The 25,335-nt window shown below is 42.4% G+C and overlaps 1 protein-coding gene across 1 annotated transcript in view; it reads left to right on the forward strand.

The window, feature by feature from the left end:
* The window catches only part of LOC124802555 (ATP-sensitive inward rectifier potassium channel 12-like), a 153,044-nt gene that overhangs the window by 55,679 nt on the left and 72,030 nt on the right, over window positions 1–25,335 (forward strand). Inside the window, exon 2 of the mRNA XM_047263425.1 lies at window positions 5,927–6,062. Coding sequence (XP_047119381.1) covers window positions 5,927–6,062 — 136 coding nt within the window. The remainder of the gene's footprint in view (window positions 1–5,926; window positions 6,063–25,335) is intronic.

Raw genomic sequence — 25,335 nt, forward strand, 5'->3', positions numbered from 1 at the left:
CCAACGTCGCGGTGGGCAGCGGTGTTTTGGCTCATCAATGTACGTGTAACGTATATTAATTTTGAATCATAGATTCTTTTGAAGGGTGAGGGCTTGGGTTGTTTGGGGGAAGAGACCAAAGAGCGAGGTCATCTATCTCATCGGATTAGGGATGGACGTGGAAGGAAGTCAGCTGTGCCCTTTCAAAGGAACCATCCCGGCATTTGCCTGAAGCGATTTAGGGAAATCACGGAAAACCTAAATCAGGATGGCCGGACGTGGGATTGAACCGTCGTTCTCCCGTTGAAGGGTTACAAGATCTGCTTGGTGGGTGTGCCAGTTAGGTCATGTACCGTAATTTATCCTTGTTCAATAACATTAATTTGAGGTCGTACCATAAGAAAGTTGTATGTTAAAATGACATCGTTGATGTCTTATATTTTTACTGAATACACATTTTCATTGCTACACTGAGCACAAGAACAAACGCATCCTCAGCACTCAAAATTGTTGGTGCGTTCCAAAGACTTGATTTGTAGGACAAAATTTATTTCAGATTCTAATACTGTATTGTATTTTTATTGTTTGTCTATTCTTAGTAACTGAAATATATTTTCATTGTTTATTGTTACTTCCTGACCCGCTTAGTTTCATGTTACCGTTTAAAAATGGTCACTAACATAATGCGGTAGTTTGACACACACGCCAAAATATACAAATATATCTTTCTCATAAAATTTCTGACAAGCAAGTATTTTCATACTTTTTCGGTGCCAAACATACTTTTTCCAAAGGCAAGACAGTTCTTGTACGTACATTTACTAATGAAGGTCACTGATAAATATTGCAATGTGTACTAAATATCAAATAGATTACAACAACAAAAAATACGACAATATGCAGCGAGATTAGTACAGAATGAGAATGTGAGATAACTTGGAAGAGTTAAAGAGGGATCAGTCATGGTCATCGGCTGCTTTTAAAGACGCCCTGCCTCAGCAACTGCAGCAGAGGAACAATGAAGTGAAACTTGGACACTATTTCGCGTAAATTTCCCGGACATGTTATAGTTTTAGGTGCAGACTTTAACTGAAGTTATAGACTGGGAGCCTCAAGCGATTGTAACGGTTTTACAAAGAGTACACTACAGCACTGGCACCTTATTCAGCTTGCATTTACCGTGAATCCCTCGCAAGAGCAAGGTAAAAGAATTGACCTGCAAAATTACAGACCAATATCCCTTACTCCGGTTTGCTGCAGAATCCTTGAATATATTCTCAGTTCGAATATAATAAATGTTCTTGAGATCGAGAAGCTTATGTCCACGAATCAGTACGGTTTTCGAAAGCATTGCTCGTGCGAAACTCAGGTTGCCCTTTTCTCAAATGTATACTGCGAACTATCGATGAAGGGCAACAGACAGATTCCATATTTCTAGATTACCGGAAGGCACTTGAGATGGTGCCCCATTGCAGGCTGTTAACGAAGGTCCAAGAATATGGAGTAAGTTTACAGATATGTGAGTGGCTCGAAGACTTCTTAAGTAATAGAACCCAGTATGTTGTCCTGGACGGCGAGTGTTCATCAGAGACAAGGGTATCGTCAGGAGAGCCCCCGGGATGTGTGATAGGACGGCTGCTTTTCTCTAAATACGCAAATGATTTGGTGGAGAGGGTGGACTGCAATCTGCGGTTATTTGTTGATAATGCTGTAGTATACGGTAAGGTGTCTAAGTCGAATGACTGTAGGAGGATACAAGATGACTTAGACTAAATTTGTAGTTGGTATGATGAATGGCTCTCCATGCGGAAAAACGTAAGTTAATGCGGATGAATAGGAAGATCACACCCGTAGTGTTCTGATACAGCATTACTAGTGCCTTGCTTAACACAGTCACGTCGTTCAAATATCTGGGCGTGATGTTGCAAAGTTATATGAATTGCAAAGGGCCTGTGAGGACTGCGATAGAGTAGGCGAATGGACTACTTTATTTTATTGGGAGAATTTTATGGAAGCCTTATTCATCTGTAAAGGAGACCGTACATGGGACGCTTGTGCGACCGATTTTTGAGTACTGTTCAAGGGTTTGGGATTCCTACCAGGTCTGATTAAAGGAAGACATCGAAGCAATTCAGAGGCGGGTAGCTAGATTTGTTACTGGTAGGTTCGAACGACATATGTTACGGAGATGCTGCGGGAACTCAAATGGGAATGCCTGGAGAGAAGGCGACCTTCTTTTCGAGGAACACTATTGAGAAAATTTAGAGAATCGGCATTTGAAGCTGACTGCCGAACGATTTTGTTGCCGCCAACATACAGTTCGCGTAAGGACAACAAAGACAAGATACTAGAAATTAGAGCTCATACGGAGGCACATAGACAATCGTTTTTCCCTCGCGGTATTTGCGAATGAAACAGGAAACGAAATGCCATAAGGTAGCTTTTGGAGTATCTGTGTGGACGTAGATGTAGATATCTGTCCTTCAAAAACAACATGCGAGATTTTTTTTATTCTCTCGCCAGCTGCGGGCAAACTATTAGCCCTACAGAAAAATAGGAAAGACCCGTTTTGTAGGAAATTGAATGCAGTTAAATTTTGTACTGGCGGACACGGTTTTCGAGGTTTCAGGAAGAACGTACAAAAGTGACCTTCAAACGCACCTCCATCTCTATACTCGTCGCTCACCAATCAGGATTTCTAATATTTCGTTCGTGGCGAAAAACCAGGGTGTCGCAGACATTCGTAGGTGTTCGCAGAATGTTTACGGAGACATGACAATGAAAAAAAGTACGGTGAGTCATTGGGTGAGGAGTCTGTCATCACCGCAACATGGTCGAGCAAAGCTGCCCGATATTCCACGTGCCGATTGGCCGCATACTGCTGTGACTCCTTCAGTGTTGGAACGTGCGGACACTTTCATTCGGGATGATCGACGGACCACAGTCAAACACCTCGCTGCTCAACTGGACGTCTCTGTTGGTAGCGCTGACACACTAGTCCACCAGTTGCGGTACTCAAAGGGGTGTCTGACTGCTGGGCTCCCCGCCACCTAACAGAAGACCAGAAAGAGCAACGAAGGGCCATCAGCGCAGAATTCCTTGCGCTTTACATGCCTGATCTTGACAATTTTTTGTCAAACACCATCACAGACGATGAACCATGAGTTCATCACTTCGAACTGGAAACGAAACGGCAATCAATGGAGTGGCGCCGCGCACCTCTTCTCCAAAGAAAAGGTTCAAAGCTGCGCTCCTCGCCGATAAAGTCGTGGCGACGGTCTTCTAGGCTTCCGCAGAGGCTAATCTGTTTCCTATCCTCCTTCAACTATCCTGCAACTATAAAGTGTGAAGAGTATTGTTTTACCCCCAGGTAACTGAAGAAACAATTTCAGCGTGTTCGTCGACACAAAAATGCAAACAAACTTCTCTTTCTGGGCTACAACGCAAGGCCTCACGCAAGTCTGCTTGCCGAGAGATCAGAAAACTTCAGTGGACTGTTCTTCCTCATTTACCCTCCAGCCCAGATCTCGCAACTTTCGATTTCCCTCTTTTCGGCTCAATGAATGATGCGCTTCGCATGTATTAATGCAGCATGACGTTGGCTCCGACGTCTACGAACAGAGTTGTACCATGCAGGCATTCAGGACCCCCAGTAAGACGGCGTAAGGCCGTCACATTGAACGGAGACTATGTTGAAAAATAGGATTTTGTAGCGAAAAGAGTCGGGAATAATATGGTGTGTTGGAATCCGGAATATAGCCAACCTGCTTTCAGAAAAAAATGTTGCATTACTTATTGAACGGCCCTCGAATATTGATGTATGTATGTGGTCAAAAACATGGTTGTAATTACTACCCATCAGAAACCTTTCTTTCTTTCGTTAATACATGAGGATATAAACATTATGCGCCCGGGCGCGGACGTCTGTCGGACCGCTTTCTCCACACCGCTGACGTAGCAGAGCTGACGGCTATCTCGAATTATTGTACTCGGTTGATTTTGGAGCAGCATGAGTGCAGCGTCGCGTGCAGTCGACCGAAACACTCCGATGCCACATGTGATATGGTACCTTGAGATTTTCAGAAGAATTTGGCGTTAGATCCTTCAATGATTTTAGCCGTAGAAAATTCTCCGATTAATAAGGTTCCGCCGTCGGCTAGCTTATTAACGGTTTCAGTGCCATTTTCAGTCGAACTGCCTTCACAATCGAACTTACTCAGCTCTCCTGTGCCTCAATTTTCGCTTGTAGGTTCAGACAGCCATCATATGGGGGCGAAGACCAACGTATAGATTTACCTATTTCTTTTTTTGGATGGTACAATACAGAAAAACGGAACAGCTCACTGTTCGACGTTACATACTCTGAAACAGTAATTTAATAACTTTTTCATTGCCCATCGGTAAAAAGCTATTACTAAAAAAAACAACTAATGTAAAACATACTCTTCACATCCTCGCTGCAGTGGGTCACATGATGCAACAAAAGTGTTCCATCAAAGAGTCAAAAACAAAAGTGGAGTTGTACCATGGGGAAGTAGGTCTTAAGGATTAGTTGCTGAATACAGTCGAATCCGTACCTCCGTGTGATTTCATTTCATACATCACTACACTTCTATTTCAGAGTCCTCCATCGCTTTCCCTCCAGTACCTCTTCCTCCTCCTTGTCCATCCTGCCCCACCTCCTTTGCCGTGCCCCTTCACAATTTTACTTTTCCTCTTCCCTCAGAGAAATGGCGCTAACGCACGCTTCCCAAGTGCTTTACCCAAGTTGCAGTGTTGAACCAAATCTGATGTATGGTGCTGTCACAAGACGTGAATCAGGTGTTCCTGCGTTTTTGCATATGAATAGTCTGTTGAATCCTAAGATAGTGGTTAATTGTTCATCCCACGTACAGTTACTCTTTCATTATAAACAATTACCGTTCACACCGTGACACTGATTGTAACGTTGATGGCCCTATTTGAAATATTCTCGTCATGCAATAGAAATTCTTTTTTTAATTCCACGTTCTTCAGAATAAATACCAAATGAATGTAAATCTTTGAAACAGTAACAACTGTTATGTGATTTAAGTGAGTGCGTCGATTAGAAAAATTACATGTGTGATAAAATACCGTGTGAACAAAAAGTCAGTATAAATTTGAAAACTGAATAAATCACGGAAAAACGTAGATAGAGAGCTACAAATTGACACACGTGCTTGGACTGACATGGGATTTTATTAGAACCAAAAAAATACAAAAGTTCAAAAAATGTCCGACTGATGGCGCTTCATCTGATCAGAATAGCAATAATTAGCATAACAAAGTAAGACAAAGCAAAGATGATGCTCGTTACAGGAAATGCTCAGTATGTCCACCATCATTCCTCAACAATAGCTGTAGTCTAGGAATAATGTTGTGAACAGCACTGTAAAGCATGCCCGGAGTTATGGTGAGGTCAGCATCCCTAGAGAGGTCGGTCGATCACGATACACTAGCGACTTCAGGTAACCCCAAAGCCAATAATTGCACGGATTGAGGTCTGGGGACCTGGGAAGCCAAGCATGACGAAAGTGGCGGCTGAGCACACGATCACCACCAAACGACGCGCGCAAGAGATCTTTCACGCGTCTAACAATACCTTGTTTTTTTGTTCTAGTAAAACCCTATGTCATTCCAAGCATGTGTCAATTTTTACCTCTCTAGCTACATTATTCCGTAGTTTAATAAGTGATCAAATATATACTGACTCTTTGATCACCCGGTAGAATTGATGTCTGATGTGAACCAGTAAATTCTTCTACCTCCTCCGCATTGTGCGAGACGCACTCTTGAGTCCAGCCTGTCAGCGGCAGAACTGGAGCGCGTCTAACTAAAGTTTACAAGAGGCTTTAGATTTCGTAGTCCTGGTTTGAGTGGTGTAGCTGTTTCTCGTGCTGAATGCGTGACGGTCGGTTGTTCGCAGGCGAGCAGGCGACGCCGTGTACACCGGGGTGGCGATCCGCGACTCCGACGCGGCCAGCCGGCGGCTGGTGCTGCGCTCTGGCGAGTGTAACATCACCGGCTGGTCGGCCGGCAAGCGGAGGATGCGCTTCCTGCAGGTCAGTCGCCAGTTGCCGCGCGCCACTCCACTACACTCCTGAGTCGTATCTGGCACTTGCCACTGCCCAAGAAGTTTCCTGAAGACAAAGCGTCTACAGAGCCAAACGTAGCAAAGCCGAACGTCGCATTGTGCGATGAAATAATCTTTACTGGAATTTTTCACGTAAGAAACAGAACGAATTTCTACTCCATCTGGGGACTGAACCTGTAATTTAGGTTATTTTTTATGATCTTTATGAAACCCAGGTAACACGTTCAGGATAGGAAAGGATCAAACCTCAACACGTGGAAGGGAGATCCATCAGATAGTTCGTCATTTTCACCAAATTACACTTATTTAAAAAAAACATACTGATCAATTAAATTCCGGATTAATAACAACATGAAAACCATCAGAATTATAGTGACATATAAAGCGACAGACTACTGAAATTTACCAATATAAACGAAAGAAAACAGTATTCAATAAACACAAAGCATCTGGGTTTATGAACAGTAAGAATGAAATTTGAATAGATCAGTAAAGGGAAACTACATTTGCCAAATACAGAGCACATTCGATTTTATGAGGAACAGCTACTAGAGAATTTGAACGGTATTAGCACACTCGATTTAATGAGGAACAGCTACTAGAGAATTTGAACGCTCTTAGCACATTCGATTTTATGAGGAACAGCTACTAGAGAATTTGAACGCTCTTCTTTTATGAACAGTAATTTACAAAAGTTTATGAGTTAACCCCACTAAACTCCGCAGCCCACAAACCTGGCAGCAATCACTCAACCCAGGTATAGCTCCAAGGAACAAGACAACTACTCAACTTTTGCTAGATGTGACAAACGACGCGCCGGCCGGAGTGGCCGAGGGGTTCTAGGCGCTACAGTCTGGAACCGGGCGACCGCTACGGTCGCAGGTTCGAATCCTGCTCGAGCATGGATGTGTGTGATGTCCTTAGGTTAGTTAGGTTTAAGTAGTTCTAAGTTCTAGGGGACTAATGACCTCAGAAGTTAAGTCTCATAGTGCTCAGAGTCATTTGAACCATTTTTGAACAGACGACGCGGCAAAACCCCGCCGCGGCAATAACTTGCGACCTCTGGTGTTGGGCAGAATGCCGTCAAGGTAGCGGCCCGGAAGTCACGGCTGCAATCACCAAGGTAGACTCGCGTGTTTCGCAATCAACTGTGAACATAAATCACACGCGAGGCAGCACCCTCAAACAATAAAAGAATACACACTAACAAATGATGAGACTCGCTTTAGGAAGATAAATACAACTCGTAACCTTAGATAAAACAAATAGTTAAAGCCAAACTTAAATAAATAACTAATATACAGGCTGTCCCACTCACACCTCTCTGATTTCAAAGAACCAGAAAAAAACACAGTAGATACGACAATGAAGAATGCACCACATTATAGAGCATCTCAAAGAATTTATTTACTTATCGTTAATACACCTCTACACGTGAACCATTTGAAGTACAAAGAATATCGAGTCTATATTCAATTTTTTCCAAGTTCTTTGTAACATTTCCTCTGTTATTGTTGCAATCGCATTAGTGGTACGATGTCGCAACGTAGGAATATCGTCCACTTTGGTCGCATACACACCGTTCTTCACGAATCCCCACATGAAGAAATCGAGTGGCGTAATGTGGGGTGAACGTGGTGGCCAGGCAATGGGTCCTCCGCGTCCGATCCGACGATTGGGAAATTTCCTATCCAGGAATTTGCGAACAGCCGTTGACCAATGCGGCGGAGCTCCATCTTGTTGAAAAATGATGTTGGGTTGCAAGTCTTGTATCTGAGGGTACACAAACTGCTCCAACATGTCCATATACACTGACCCACTCACTGCTTGTTCCGCAAAGAAGAACGGTCCGACAATCCTGTCATGCATTAGCCCCCACGAGACGTTTAGTGTAGGGCTATCGCGACCATGTTCAATGACAATTTGCGGATTTTCCGAACCCCAAATCCGAACATTATGCCTATTAACCCTTCCTGATAGATGAAAGGCTGCCTCATCTGAGAATAAGCATTTTTACAGGAAGCTGGCATCCATATCAATGCACGGCAACGTATCCGCAGCAAATTGTTGTCGGCGTGGTTTGTCGTACGGCGTCAGATGTTGCAGAATTTGCACACATACGAAGACGCTGGTGAACTACACGATGCAATGTTGAACGAGGCATATCAAGTTGCCTAGATGCTTGACGAATTGACTTACGTGGGCTTCTGAGAAACGTTTGTCTGATGTCCCCCACTGTCTCCTCTGAAACTCCGTAGTGTGCACCGCCAGAATGTTTCAGAACACTTCCTGTTGCCAAAAACTTCCTATACCATTCCTTAATTGTTTTCACATCAGGTGGATCACATTCATGCGCACGACGATAATTCCTTTGCACAGTAATCGGCGATTTTGTTTCTGAAACCCACACTACTGCTTGCGCGCGCTGTTGTGGAATCCCTATTTTCACTTTATGCGACCATGCTGCACTCTAGCGACGATACTTGGCACTTCTGACGTAGGAATATAAATTCTTTGAGATGCTCTACAACGTGGTGCATTTTTCATTGTCGTATCTTTTACTGTGCTTTTTCTCTCCTGGGTCCTTGAGATCAGGGAGGTTTGAGTGAGACACCCTGTATATACGAGGGGCGTTTGAAAAGTCCGTGCAAAAATAAAAACTACTTACGTGTTTGGGGTAAACCTTTTTTATTTTTCGACATAGTCTCTTTTTAGACTTATACCTTCGTCCAACGCTGTTCTAATTTGTTGATCCCTTCCGAATAATAGGAATTGTCCAAGTCCGCAAAATATCTATTAGCTGCTGCAATCACCTTTTCATTTGAATAAAATCTTTGTACCGCCAGCCATTTCTTATAATTGGGGAACAAATAGTGGTCCGAGGGAGCCAAGACTGGAGAACAGGGGGGATGTGAAACGAGTTGGAATCCTATTTCCATTAATTTTGCAACCACAACTACTGAGGTGTGTGATGGTGCATTGTCGTGATGGAAAAGGACTTTTTTGCGGTCCAATCGCCGGCGTTTTTCTTGCAGCTTGGTTTTCAAACGATCCAATAACGATTAATAATATGCACCTGTAATAGTTTTACCTTTTTCCAGATAGTCGATGAGGATTATCCCTTGCGAATCCCAGAAGACAGTCGCCATAACCTTTCCGGCCGAAGGAATGGTCTTCGGCTTTTTTGGTGCAGATTCTCCCTTGGTAACCCATTGTTTAGATTGTTGTTTAGTCTCTGGAGTATAGCAATCTATCCATGTTTCATCCACAGTGACAAAACGACCCTTAAAGTCCTACGGATTCTTCCTGAGCAGCTGCTAACAATCCTTGCAACACTTCACACGATTCTGTTTTTGGTCAAGTGTGAGCAGTCGTGGAACCCATCTTGCGGATAGCTTTCTCATGTCCAAATGTTTATGCAAAATATTATATACCCGTTCATTCGAGAAGCCTACAGTACTAGCAATCTCAAGCATCTTAACTCTTGTGTCATCCATCACCATATAATGGATTTTATCAATGATTTCTGGAGTCATAACCTCCACAGGGCGTCCAGAACGTTCAGCATCACTTGTGTCCGTATGGCCACTCCGAAAATTTTGAAACCACTTAAAAACTGTTCTAATCGAAGGTGCAGAGTCACCATAACGTTTATCAATCTTCTCTTCAGTCTCCTGAGGCGTACTGTTTATACACCACACGAAATTCTTTTTCGTCCATTTTTTGACAATCACTTGACTTCCTTGATTCACACGAATGCCAAACACAAAGAAATAGACCAATATGGCTGAAACTTGGTGTGCGTTCCTTTCCAAAGATGCTACTAACTAAACATGATCTCGATACATGCCGGTGCTGTCATCTCTCGGATTGTGCACGGACTTTTCAAATGCCCCTCGTGTATATACATATATATATATATATATATATATATATATATATATATATATATATATATATATATATATATATACCTTCACCAGGCTTTTAAACATATCAGGGAAAACTCGCGAAGATTGACAGAGATAATTATAATAGATTTTGTCGCACAATAAATAGGTAGGACGATAAGCGTGTACATGTAACTGAGAAGGTGCAGGTACAAACAAAGCAGTTGCAGTTAACCTCCTGATGCATGAATAAGTATGCTAAAACGCATTCAGAAACACTAGTTACGGTGAGCTTAAGCAAAGCGGAATATTTAACAGGTACTAGCCCTATGTAATTCAATTATGACTAAAGCACATCAACGTAGGTTAGAATAAATACACTTTACTAAATCACCAATTTCAAATTCATACCCAGTACCTGATACAGCACCATGACATTGCCACCGGGTACAGTGCCACTCACCAGTGGTACTACTTCAATACATAACGTCGCACCCCAAGTGGATGCACACAAGCGGTTTACCAAGTAACAGAAACACGTGGCTTCAAAGAAGATGCACTAACAACTATCGGCCACTCTCAAGCCAAGGTACACTGCAGAACAAACAAATTCATATTATTCAGAAATGATAATTAATTGAAACCCTCAGCTGCCAACAGGTGTTGTTGATATACCTCAGTGGGGACAGCTGAAAATATGTGCCCCGACCGGGATCTCCTGCTTACGTGGCAGACGCCCTGTCCATCTGAGCCACCGAGAGAACAGACTACAGAGCATAGCGCGACTGCAGGGACTTATCCCTCGCACGCTTCCCGTGAGACCCACATTCCCAACTGTCCACAACCTACATTCGTAATGTTCCTAAAGGATATTTGCCCATCCACTCATTACTCATGCCAACTGAGGTGACGATTCCCGTAAGAGTTCGGGCAAAGTGTGCGCATTCGCACAGAAGAAGGTCAGTGGCCGGATAGCCTTTAATTATATCAAGATAGTAACTTTCCGAAAAAACAGATACCAATGATGACCATGCAGCTTCTCTAGAAATAAATCATAATTAATCGAAACCCTCAGCTGCCAACAGGCTGGCACGCCAATATCGCAACTGGACGTCCACTGAGTCGCGACAAGTGGGCTTTCCAAATGAATCATATTTTACGCCCCATCGGACTAACGGTCTTTGGCAAAACAAAACGCCTAGCATGCCTTATCTACTTCTACATCTATATCTACACGTATACTCAGCAAATCACACTTAAGTTCCTGGCAGAGGGTTCACTGAATCATCTTCACTATAATTCTCTATTATTCTAGTCTCGAACAGTGTGCAGAAAAAACGAACACCTATATCTTTCCGTGCGATTTCTTATTTTATTATCATCATCGTTTCTCCCTATGTAGGTCGGCGTCAACAAAATATTTTCGCATTGAGAGGAGAAAGTTGATGGTTGATATTCGTGAGAGGATCCGGCCGCAATGAGAAACGCCTTTGTTTTAATGTGTCCACCCCAAATCTTGTATCATGTACCGGGTGATCAAAAAGTCAGTAGAAATTTGAAAACTTAATAAACCACGGAATAATGTAGATAGAGAGGTAAAAATTGACACACATTCTTGGAATGACATGGGGGTTTTATTAGAACCACCCCATATTGCTAGACGCGTGAAGGATCTCTTGCGCCCCTCGTTTGGTGATGATCGTGTGCTCAGCCGCCACTTTCGTCATGCTTGGCCTCCCAGATCCCCAGACCTCAGTCCGTGCGATTATTGGCTTTGGGGTTACCTGAAGTCGTAAGTGTATCGTGATCGACCGACATCTCTAGGGACGCTGAAAGACAGCATCCGACGCCAATGCCTCACCATAACTCCGGACATGCTTTGCAGTGCTGTTCACAACATTGTTCCTCGACTATAGCTATTGTTGATGAATGATGGTGGACATATTGAGCATTTCCTGTAAAGAACATCATCTTTGCTTTGTCTTATTTTGTTATGCTAATTATTGCTATTCTGATCAGATGAAGAGCCATCTGCCGGACATTTTTTGAACTTTTGTATTTTTTTTGGTTCTAATAAAACCCCATGTCATTCCAAGAATGTGTGTCAATTTGTACCTCTCTATCTACATTATTCCGCGATTTATTCAGTTTTCCAATTTATACTGACTTTTTGATCACCCGGTATTTTCATGATACTCTCTCACTGGTTCCTCGATAATCAGCGACAACACAAAAATGCTGCCCATCTTTGAACTTTCTCGATGTACTCCGGTAATCCCTATCTAATAAGGATCCCACACCGGCAGCAGTACTCCAAAAGAGGACGGACAAGCGTCGTGTAGACAGTCTCTTTAATAGGTCTGTTGCATTTTCTAAATGTTCTGTCAATAAAACGTTGTCTTTGGTTCGCCTTCCCCACGGAATTTTCTGTGTGTCCTTTCAAATTCAATTGTTCGTGATTGTAATTGCTAGGTATTTAGTTGAATTTACGGCCTTTATAGTTGACTGATTTATCGTGTAAATTAAGTCGTTTTGTGAATGTTTTCGTGGCATTCTCTGCGTGATTTTGCACCCTGTAAATTACTGTGAATAAACACAAGTATGCATCTATTCTTGGGGACCATGTCCACTTCTATATGCAGTTTGTTTTCCCTTGGCACGATAACATCTACCTGCAGGACAGTGCAACGTGTCACTCACTCAGCGGACAGTGTACGGGCGGGATTCGAAGAGCACCAGGATGAATTTACCACGCTCCTCTGGCCATCCAACTCCTTAGATTTAAACGCAATCGAGAATCTGTGGGGATACTTCGATCGGGCTGTTCGCATCATGGATCCTCTGCCAAGAAACCTAGCGGACCTGGTCACGGCGCTGGAGTCGGAATGGCTCCTCATCCCTGTCGATCGATACCTTAAAGAACCTGATTGACACTCTTTCTACACGTGTCGCAGCGGTCCATGCCGCAGAAGTTTATTAACAGACTTTGACAGATGGTCACATTAATCTGACTGGACAGTGTTTTACACCTTCATTAATAATACAAGATTTGGAGTCACATATGCTAACCAAGTGGATCAGAAAACTACGATATGGTTACATAAAGGCACAACTGCTGAAATGCATACCAAGAGGTAACAGTTAATGTGAAGAAAGCATCAACAGTGTCGTGTCTACAAAGAGTAAGACTAACTGGCCGGCCACGGTGGTCTCGCGGTTCTAGGCGCTCAGTCCGGAACCGCGCTACTGCTGCGGTTGCAGATTCGAATGCTGCCTCGGGCATGGATGTGTGTGATGTCCTTAGGTTAGTTAGGTTTAAGTAGTTCTAAGTTCTAGGGGACTGATGACCACAGATGTTAAGTCCCATAGTGCTCAGAGCCTTTTGAACCATTTTAAGACTAACTTTGGCAAGGAGGTGAAACATTCACACTCTTCTACCACATGAGTAGTTAGTCATCTAGCATACGCATGAAACCTATCCATAGCACACGATCACGTGGGTTAAATGGGAATGTGCATTTAGTGTGCATGACGAAATAAAATACAATCTCTCCCATCAACTCACCGAAAATCAAAGTTCTAAACTGTTCACAAGTTCTATATTAGCTTTGAGACCCCATGTGCTACTGCATGAAAATATTTGTCCACACATTACACACCACAAACACTTCATTGGGCCCCTATAAGTGTGGTTGGACTTAAAAAGTTCGGCTACGTTATATCTATGGGACACTAACTCACATTTCGTCGCAATATACCCAATGTTTAATACAAATGTAGGCAGCATCTGTTGTGCAAAAATCACATAGGCACTCACGTACTTTTTAGTTTAACAAATTCTAGGTAATTTCCAAAAACAAAATAGAAAAATCGAAAGTCACAGTTTACAGTAAATTAATATCAGACCCCAACTGAGTTTCTTAATATCTTGGAGGTGGCTGAATAAACCACAAGCCGGCTGCTGTGGCCGAGCGGTTCTAGGCGCTTCAGTCTGGAACCGCGCTGCTGCTACGGTCGCAGGTTCGAGTCCTGCCTCGGGCATGGATGTGTGATGTCCGTAGGTTAGTTAGGTTTAAGTAGTTCTAAGTCTAGGGGACTGATGACCTCACATGTCACATAGTACTTCGATCCATTTGAATAAACCACAATTAAATGCTCGAGTTACCTTTATAAAACCGTTAAAGTTCCACAGTATCTCAAATTATAAATTTCGCAAAGACTACACACTGAAACCTTCTAAGTGTGGCTTGTATCACACGCAGCTCGAAAATAACAATTCCATCAGGTGACGAAAAATTGCTATGTCTGAAAGCAGGAACTCTAAATAATTCAGACACATGAACTAGCGACTACTTCACAGGTCACAGCATAAAACTTTTTCAAAGCACAATACTGCCTGACTCCCTCCAGCAGTGTCCAAACATAGACTCCTTCCAAAATGCCGCTGTGCACCCAGAAGATCTTGATCAAGCACCACTGAAGTCAGTTAAACTACTGAACATGAAAATTCTTAATTTTAACTTTTATACATAGATGATAGATCAAATAACACGGAAATTTTCTGAGAAATGTTAAGCTGTTATCAGTTTTACCTGCTATGGTTTCTTCATACGAGGGCGTTTGAGAAGTCCGTGCAAAGTCCAAGAGATGCCACCACTGGCGCGTATCGAGGTTCTGTTTAGTTAGTAGCATCTTTGGAAAGAACGCACACCAAGTTTCAGCCATATTGGTCTATTTTTTTGTGTTTGGCATTCGTGTGAATCAAGGAAGTCGAGTGATTGTCAAAAAATGGACGAAAAAGAATTTCGTGTGATGATTAAACATTACTTTATGAAAGGTAAAACGTCTCAGGAGACTAATGAGAAGCGGCACAAGTGTTGCTGAACGTTCTGCACGCCATGTGGAGGTTACAACTACAGAAATCATTGATAAAATCCATGATATGGTGATGGATGACAGAAGAGTTAAGGTGCGTGAGATTGCTAGTGCTGTGGGTGTCTCAAGTGAATGGGTACATAATATTTTGCATAAACATTTGGACATGAGAAAGCTATCCGCGAGATGGGTTCCGCAATTGCTCACACTTGACCAAAAACGGAATCGTGTGGAGGGTTGCAAGGGTGGTTTGCAGCTGTTCAGGAAGAATCTGCAGGACTTTAAGCGTCGTTTCGCCACTGTGTATGAAACATGGATACATTACTATACTCCTGAGACCAAACAACAATCTAAACAATGGGCTACCAAGGGAGAATCTGCACCAAGAAAGGCGAAGACCTTTCATTCGGCTGGAAAGGTCATGGCAAGGGATAATCCTCATCGACTATCTGGAAAAGGGTAAAACCATTAGAGGTGAATATTATTCATCGTTATTAGAACGTTTGAAAACCGAGCTGCAAGAAAAACGCCGGCGATTGGACTGCAAAAAAGTCCTTTTCCATCACGACAATGCACCAGCACACACCTCAGCAGTTGTGGTCTCAAAATTAATGGAAATAGAATTCCAACTCGTTTCACATCCCCCCTGTTCTCCAGACTTGGCTCTCTCAGACTACTATTTGTTCCCCAATTTGAAGAAATGGCTGGCGGTACAAAAATTTTATCCAAATGAAGAGGTGATTGCGGCAGCTAATAGCAGTTTTGCAGACTTGGACAAGTCCTATTATTCGGAAGGGATCAACAAATTAGAACAGCGTTGGACGAAGTGTATAAGTCTAAAAGGAGACTACGTCGAAAAATAAAAATGATTTACCCCAAACACGGATGTAGTTTTTATTTTTGCACGGACTTTTCAAACGCTCCTCGTAAACAATAATTTCTATGGTTTTCCTCCATTTTCGGATTTATAAGTGCAAATACTAACAAATAATTTAAATTGTACATTAAATAGTATCCTTTATATCTAAATTTTTCAGTACTGTGGCTACTTTTAATGTTTCTCTAGTTATTTAGTAAGAAACGCTGTTTTAATAGCCTGAAATCCAGTTTTCGGCCTCTCATTTAAACATGTGAACAGCTTCAGCAATTCAGTAAATCTACTGTCACAGTCCAATACAGTTATACGAGATGTATCCATAGATGTCTCGTTTGTCACAATCGCACAATGCGTTGCCGAGATTTTCAATTTTACAGTTCACGAATTATTATAACATTTAACTTAGAATAAGTTATAAACCAACGCGGAAATCGAAGCAGGTCTTCACACGCGTAATCGACCATCTCTTACACTTCAAATGAGACTACTTGTTCTTCAGCAAGACGTACAACTGAACATTTATTAATTCTGGGGTAAGTTTCAATTTTGCACTATACGCGAAAAGGGGCCATGAGAAATGAGCAGCCATTGTGGTGGCCAACGGACAGGTTTTCCCAGTCACGCGGTCACCTTAGAGGCCGGTGGAATTTCAGAGACAGCCCTATCTGTGGAGCATAGTGTGAAACTGTCTCTTCATGTACTCCTGTCGAGCTGATTTCAGTTGTCAATACTAGTATGATCCGATCTTAGCCGCGTCCTGTGCGTCTGTAGTCGCATGTTTGTGACTGAATGAAGTGTTGCTTCCTTTTATAATAGGCTGTCGTGTTACAATACGCCTACTTGCTACGCCATATACATAGGAAATGTTGTTGGCAAGTAGTACCAGACACAGTACTGAATTGTTAGAAATAATTTACCCCAAAAACATCCACACAAAAACCAAAAGAACTTAACGAAATGAATCTAAAAATGAACTTATACAGCAGCACTTTCCCTCTTAATCTAAACATAATTCTCCTAAACAGATATGAATAACATTACCCTCTCTGTCAAACAATAAATGATTAAATTAATGTCTGTGGACAAGTTTCACCATCAATTTAACATCGCACTTTTACTTACTAATTTCATTGTAAAAATTTGCACAAACACTACAGAACAACTTTCGTTGTCTTCATATGTGCCTCATCGTAAATGTGATGCAGCTGATACTTCTGGAGCAATTTTCCGAACTCTCCTGCCAGCCAATTGGCATGACACTAGCAAGAAACAAAAATCACACAATCCATTTCCTGTCAGCAGAAGCGTCTGGTATCCAAGGATCGGTCAGATTAAAAGCTCACCCCGTTTGCCATCCAGACTTCACGCGATCAAACTAAGTTTCAGGGCGAAAACTAACACAGATTAGGAAAGATGATTGTGTGTGCAAGGAATGCATGCTAGGTACAGATTTTTCATTTCGGTAGCAACAGCTTGTTCTATTCAAGAACAGAAAAGCGCAAATCACCTAACCACACTGAATAAAGTAACCCACGAACATACAGATTGAAAACTATATACTACAAAAATTATTTTAATCAATTCATAAAACTTATTGTATACTATTTCATTCCCATCCTCTGACCAGTCAATCCCATCTCAACTATAAACTTCACCGCCACGCGCCAAAAAGAAGCTTAGAGTGTGACAAGAAGTACCAGCTACACAAGAATGCATCTGTAGTTGTCACATTCCAAAATAACAGTAGGTAAAATTTCATCCACTGAGTTCCTCAATGTACTTCCCTATCCTATCATACTGTGGCTCGTAGCACGCCCAGTCTTAAGTTATCTACTAGCTGTACCTCACATCTGTTACTCCGCAATTCTCTTCTCCCGATATGTCTATCCCCTCCAGAATTCTTGAATGTAGGTAACGCAATAAATATTACCACTTAAATAAACATATTCCCATATTAAAAATTACCCTTCCAAAATTCTTAAACTAAGCTCACAGATATATGCTAAAGTGACCACCTGAAAAAAAATTAAACCAACAGGCACATGACAAAATAACTCCCAAAATATTAACCCAAATTTGTACAATTTAACAAATGTATATATTTCGTATCATCAAAATTCCGTTCCACTCATTACATTGGTTGTTTGTACTGCCAGAACTCTGTCACATTCGTGGGTGTCAATTGTCTCTGTGACATGGGGTGCTCCAACCTATAGACATTTGGGTGAAGACAGCTTACTACAACAAACGGGCCATGGTAGAGTTCAAAAAGCTTTTTGATCTCGCCTTCTATTTCCTTTGATTCTTCCTTTGTTCCTAGCACCAGGTCACCAACCTTGAACTTCGTTGGGATATACCTACAGTCTGCCTACGTTTCCTCTGTGATGCCCTTCTTGCCATTTGCTACGCAATTAATTTCTGTCTCTCTTGTTCTGAGACAGGTGTACCTGGTGGGAAACTCACTGCCTCAGCTATAGGTGGGCTGCCTTCTTATTTCACATCAGTTCGTGTAGTGTGAACCCCGTAACATTATTTTTCACACTGTTCATCACATCCTCAAATGTGGTTACATATTCTGCCCAGGTGGTGCTTCTGCGGCTGCAGTAAGTCCAGCACAAACGTCCAAGTTCGTGCATATACCCCTCAGCCGGATTTCCTGCTGGGTGATAAACTGAGATTTGCTTCACGTCTGCCTGCTCTATGAAATTTTCCCATGCTTTCGAGAAGAATTGGGATCGATTGTCAGAAAGCGCTGTCTTTGGCTGACCTAGGTCCTTAAATTAAGACTCCCGTTCCTTTATCATGATGAACTTTTTCATTCCATACCACTTTACATGTTTGGAAAACATATCTACAACAAGCAGAATGTATTTTTGTCCACCCCTACAGGTTGGAAATGGGCTGAACACTTCAATTGCAAGAAGTTCTCTCACATTTTTGTGCAAGGTGTTCTGCATTTCCCATTGACTCACAATGGTGCTTTGGCCCATGTCACATGCACCTAGTTGCTTCCGCACTCTACAATCCTTGCTGTCAAACATTACATAGTTCCATAACAGTCCTACACATTTCTGTGCCCCATAATATCCTTAGTCAGATGCACATAATTTATGAGGGACTGTAAAAATCTGGAAATCTGTGGGAAGTTCCTATGGGACCCAAACTGCTGGGGTCATCAGTCCCTAGGCTTACATACTACTTAAACTAACTTACGCTAAGGACAACACACATCCATGCCCGATGGAGGATTCGAACCTCCGTCGGGGAGGCGGGGGGGGGGGGGGGGAAGGGGAGGGGAAGGGGGCGGGAACCCGCGCAAACCGTGGCAAGGTCCCCCAGACCCCGCGGCTACACCTCGCGGCTGAGGGACGGCACATATTCCTCAGGCCAGCACAGTTGTCACTCCTAATTATTTTCATTCTTCCCGCAGAAAAACATCCCTTTGTAACATCGCCCACCAAGTCACCAAGTGAGCCTTTCATTCAATAGGTTACAGTTCTGTAAGTAACTAAGGACCTTAAAATCTGTCGTCACAATGGTCTCATGTCCTTGCAATACATGTGAAATTTAAAGAATCCCCATACCACTGCTGGTAATTCCTTCTCTGATCTGTCATAGGACCGCTCATGTTCTGTTAGCATCCTACTAGCAAATTATAAGCTCTGTTGTTCCATCTTTCCATCCACTAACTTCCTCTGAAACAGAGCAGCAGCTATTCCACAGACTGCGCTGTCTGTGGCAACGTACAATGAGAGAGACTTGTCTGGGTAATAGAGTAAATTACTATTACTCAAACTATTTTTATTTTATTAAAATCCCTATCACAGTCAGCTGTCAACCTTCCACAAACTGAGACCGTCTTTGACGTTTTCCAATAACGCTCATGTTTTATTGGGCGGGCAAAAGACAGATTTTACTTGGCGCTTCATCAATATGCGTCAAATTTTTCCCAATAGTGGGCTAGTGTAAGGTATAAAGGCATGGGCTGCCTCTTCCTGCGTGGCTTCTTCCATCTACATAGGTTGCGGAAGACGGGCGTATACCAGATTCCATGTCAATGTGGGAAACATATATTGGACAGATAGAGCGCACCATCGAAGACCGTTGCCTAAAACACTAGGCAAACTCGACTGATGGTATCCCAACAGGTCAGTGGTCGCAGAGCACTGTTTGTCCGAGAATCGCATGATGGAGTACGAACGTACCAAAATCTTGGCACGGATTTCCAAATACTGGGACAGCATCGTTAGAGAGGCCACATAAATTCGTACCAGGGTCGATCTCATCAATCGAAAGTGCAGCTACAATCTTAGCATGGCTTGGGAATCAGTACTGACTTTAATGAAGAAGACTCTCATCAACCAAAACGATCTGGCGACCAGGGCGCACAGAGAACTTACATCAGTTCCAGCAGAGACGCCGACGCTAATGTATCTGCAACCGATGACGCCGATGCGCGGCTGTGGCCGTGCACCGCAGACAGAGCGGCTTCGGGGAGGGGGGCAGAGGATAGTCGGCTACGCGCCGTCAGTAGCTCAGTTCGTCGGCGCACCTGACTACGGCGATATGTCTGATCGCCGAAATATTGTGCCCATTGGACACTATCAACCGGCTGTACACCCAGGGACTGTTCATTCAACAAATATGCCAGGAGAAACTGAAGAATCATAGGAAATTGGTATATTTTCGTTTTCCACTATTAATGGGACCTGCCAAAATTTGGCGGTCAGTCCATAGTTCCTAATAGTTTTTCATTTTTGAAACCTAGGTTCAGTTCATCTATATCTTTGGGATTGCCTGTTTCCCTTAGAATTATTATATTCATCCTCCCAGCATCTACAACCAGATGAACAGACTTCTCCTTCCTCTTGACTATTACTATTGGGTTGCATCCCAACATACGATGTAACTCTATTCTAACTGCATCATGTCTGCTAATGCTATTGGATACGGCCTGATCTTCATGGGTTCATGTGGTTTCACCCAGAGCAAATATATCACCTTGCCTGGTTGTTCTGAAAGTATATGCCTATTTTTAATTAATAACTGATATAATTCTATCTGCTCAGTTTCAGAAACCCTTATAGAATTATTGACTTTATTTCTTGTCTCTTCCTCAGTCTCCATTTCATCCATTAAGCACTGTGCCAAATGCAAACTAGTCACTATATCATCATTGAGTGCACTTTTAAATTTTACCTTTTTCTTCCACCTGACAGTATCAAATTCCAACACTTAATCATTACAGTTGACACATGCCTCATATTTACTTAAAAATCAATTCTGAAAACCAGATCTACACTCAGAGTTGGGACCACCAGATATGCGTGACTAAATAATTCTTTACCGATTATTAGCTCTAAGTCACCTCCTTTCTTATTGGGTTAGTTTAATTCCCCGTGGCATTTTTAATTCTCACCCCTGTGACTGATAATTCAACAGTTTTCTTGTTCTTAATGTGTTCATAAGAACATTCTGCCATCCCAAGTGTAGAGCTTTCAGTGTCCACCACAGCAGTTTCACAAACTCCTTCCACTTCAATATTTATTATTGGCTGTACTTTTTCAGTAAACTCAAGCTTCAATTCAGTTTCAGCTAGCAGGTCGTCCGCTATCTCATGTATACAGCTTTTAGTCATAGTACATATGTGATCTTCACTAAAAGTTTCTATATCATCATACTCTACAAATATTACTTCAAAAGGCTCTCTAAATTTTTAATTTCCTACACTCAACCACACTACCTTCTCTTCCTCCCATGTCTCTGGTATTAACTGCTGGCGAAACTTTGGGAAGTTAGTCCAGTCATCAGCAACATAATCACACTCACCCTTCCCCATCCGTTCAGTATTTAAATCACTCTCATCAATAATTATTGTTCATCCTTAGGAATAAGAAAGGTTTTAATTTCATCCTCATTCTGGCCACTATCATTAACTAAACCATTACATTCTGGATCATCATTACACACACTGCCTTTTTCTGTCATGAACACACATTTTTCTCTCTCTAACTCAAAATTCTTATCCCCATTGAATATTTCTTTAATTACATTTTTATACCCGTGATTCCCTTCTTTTGTTCCCTAAGTTGCCTAGCATAATCATACTTGCTTAGCTACAAGTCCTCAGGTACCACTTCTGAAACCATTTGGCCCTGGCTACGCCATCATTTGTATCACAATCACTTTCCTTTTTATTCTCCCAAGGTTCCTTAAGTAAATGTGCCTGCTAAGCTTTTTCATTCACACCATTTGCAACAGAAATTATGTCACTGGATTCTATAGAATTACTCACAGCATATATCACAACATTATCCTCTGCAGCTCTATTCTGCACATCGTAACCAAATGGGACAAACAAACACCATCCAAACAGGGAGTGAAGGCCCAGTGGTAGTGACCACCCGCTGAGTCATCCTCATCCCTTAGGTGTCACTGAATGCAGATACGGAGGGTCATGTGGTCAGCAAACTTCTCTACTGGCCATTGTCAGTTTTTGTGACCAGTGTCACTACTTCTCAATCAAGTAGCTCCTCAATTGGCTTCACAAGCGCTGAGTGCACCCTGCTTGCCTACAGCAGTCGGTAGATCCAGATGGTGACTCATCCAAGTGCTAGCCAGCGACGACGGTAACCACGTCGCAGAGGCATTGCTGTGGCACGTAAACACAAGTGAACGTAGCAAGCCAACACCCAGTGAACCCCCAGAGCTAAGCTTCCGCACTCCTCGACGTTCGCAGAGCGAATGACGCTCCGTGCTGCGGCGCAGCTGGACCCCAGTAGCGCTTATCGCAACAACAACTTCCGGTCGCCACACGCTCGCAGCGCGCCTTATCAGTCCCGACTGCGCAACCGGAAGTGAATTTTAGCGCAACGCGGGCCTAGTAAAACTAGGGCCCGCGTTCGCCCGGCAGCCTCGCCAGCGGCCAAGTCCCCTTCAAGGTCACCCGCCTAGCGAGAAACCAAGAGTGGCACTGCCAACCAAAACAAAAAGCGAATATAATTTTTTGAAAAAAAAAGGAAGGAGATAAGGATGAGAGATAAGTACAGCACAGAACACACTTTATTGTCTATCTGGTGATCTGATGGGAACCGGTGTTACCACTGCAAGAAGGCCATTGGTGTGCGTCATAGCCAATGTCAATAAAAATATTTATTTATGTAATGAATCTCCAGTCTGTTCATCACCATCACCATTCCCATTACAAGATATGTGCCTTACACCACATCTCCAGCTATAATAACACTAGAAACAGACACTACTGCCGTCACATAACTAACACCACCTTCAACTCCAATAGTCTCAACTTCAACCAATTCAATGTTTTCCATATCTTCATTCGCACACTCGTTCTCTTCCTCACAGGACACATTTACTTTTTCTGGTTGCACAGCTGATACATTTTCATTACTTTACATGGGTGCCAAGCCAAGACTATTTAGTTCATTATCTACCACATTGTGAGCTCTCTCATTAAACAAAACCTCCAAATTATTGCAATTTTAATATCCACTCCTTGATTCCTGTGTTTTCTGTTAAAATTTTTTCTGTTAAAAATTTTCTAGTTCAAAGAATTCTGTTCCTTTGCTCATTCTGGTAGTCATTCCCCCTGAACCCCAATGGTTTCTATTTTCATCATTGTCTGTTCCTTTGTTTTTTCTCCAATTTTCATTTCGTTCTATCCCTATTTCTGTTCTCCCTACAATTTTCATTTTGATTTCTACCTCTGAATTTTGGTGATTGTTACCCCAAATCACATTGTGTCTTTTTTCCTCGTGCTCCCTGTGATTATTTCCTGTATCATTATCTCTGAGTCTGGCTTATAGCCCATTGCCTGATCCATACTTTCAATGAAATCCAAAAAGAATCAGTGGGGCAATGTATAAGTTCACACTGCAAGTTCTCTGTAATCTCCTCTTTAAAGGAGATATTTCCGTTAACACTCCCCAGTGGTCTGTCTATATGTACTAACTTCCTTAATTCTTCATGACAAAATTCTCTCATTGAATATTTACCACCCTTAATGCACTGGCCCATTATAAATTCATTCTGTAGCTTATTCTAATTTTCGTGGCTCCAATATCTGTTTAAAAACGTTTGTTCAAATGTTTCATAAGAGATGAACTGTTCAGCAAATTGATTGGCCCATGTCTGAGCAGAACCCTCCAACAATCTTAATACAACCTTCATTTTACTGTTATCACTCGTTCCCTGTATGAAACAGTCTTTGTGTGCTGCAAGTAAATCGGCAGCATGGTGCTTACTCTCCCCTAAAAAGATTTTGCCACTAGGTGCCTGAGTCACAAGCCAACCCACATTTCCAAAAGCACAGCATAATTCTAAATTACTTATCCTATCATTCACTTTTTTAACTTCATCATTATTAACAGTAACTACATCCTCCATTTCTTTCCTCAGATTACCAGTTGTACCTGTCATTTCACCTATCAACAAAGTTTTTGTTTCGTCACAGCTAGCCACAATTTTCTGTCCACCTCAATAACAGCTTGCCTTGTCTTATCATCGCTTCCATTACACAACTGCCTGCCTGAAACAGTACGAACCTCAATTCAGCCTCAATTGTATCAATTCTGACAAACACATTCTTTTCCAACTCACCAAATTTTATCGATGAATCTTCCACTTGACTGGTTAGTCCCTCAATTTTACCACTCAATTCATCTTTTAAACTGCTTACAGAACTACCCATATCGCCCATACCCTTTCTCAGATTTCCCATCTCGCTCATCAGTGACCTGAGCATGTCAATCATGGTTGTAGCCTTTACTTTTTTCCTGTCTCTGTGGGCTCTGAGGCCCACTTCCATTAGCCGTCGATTCACAATCACTAGGTGATTCTTTGATTTCCCCTATTTTGTGCTTCATTGCTCTGGATGGCACAAAAGCTGAAATTACAAAGGAAATTGCGCCTGCTGCAACACTTAAATTTTAACTGCGACTCTGCCACTGCTGCTGACGAATGCTGTACTGCTATGCTACCGTCGCAGTGGGATATGAAGCGGCTTTCTAGTGGCTGAGTCAGCGGTAGCTGGGATCTCTGGGTCCAGCAGGCGGTCTTGGCACTTGGCACGTCGTACGGCGAACTGTCTAGCGCTGGCTGCGATCTCGGCTACAACGGCTGGTGGATTCCACGCAGAATACCATGGCTGGTAGATACACAGATGGCAGGGCATGCAAGGGGAGAGTAGTAGTGGTAGGGGTAGTAGGCAGGCGCTGTAGGGGAAATATCGAGTGCTGGAGTGGAAGTGCCTTTCTAAACTGAAGTCCACGCACACAAAAATTGGAACTTTGGTTAGTATCCAAAAAGTATTCCGCCGAAAACGCAGCCATTTATTTTCGTGTGGCTTGTTAACCATTTTAATATCCAGTTGTGAAAGCCTCCATTGTATGATCAGCCACTTCTTATTTATGTAGTCGTGCTTTCTATCTCAGATGTCCTATCACAGATAAAACAGTATGTGGTGAACCCAATATGCATTCGCAAGATAGCATTGATCTCTTTTAAATCAAATAGATAGATTATTTATATCCCTAACAGCGTATATTTTCAATAAGTAGCGATATCATTTTGTAGGTCCC

Source organism: Schistocerca piceifrons, chromosome 1 (assembly GCF_021461385.2).
Source record: "Schistocerca piceifrons isolate TAMUIC-IGC-003096 chromosome 1, iqSchPice1.1, whole genome shotgun sequence".
NCBI lineage: Eukaryota > Metazoa > Arthropoda > Insecta > Orthoptera > Acrididae > Schistocerca > Schistocerca piceifrons.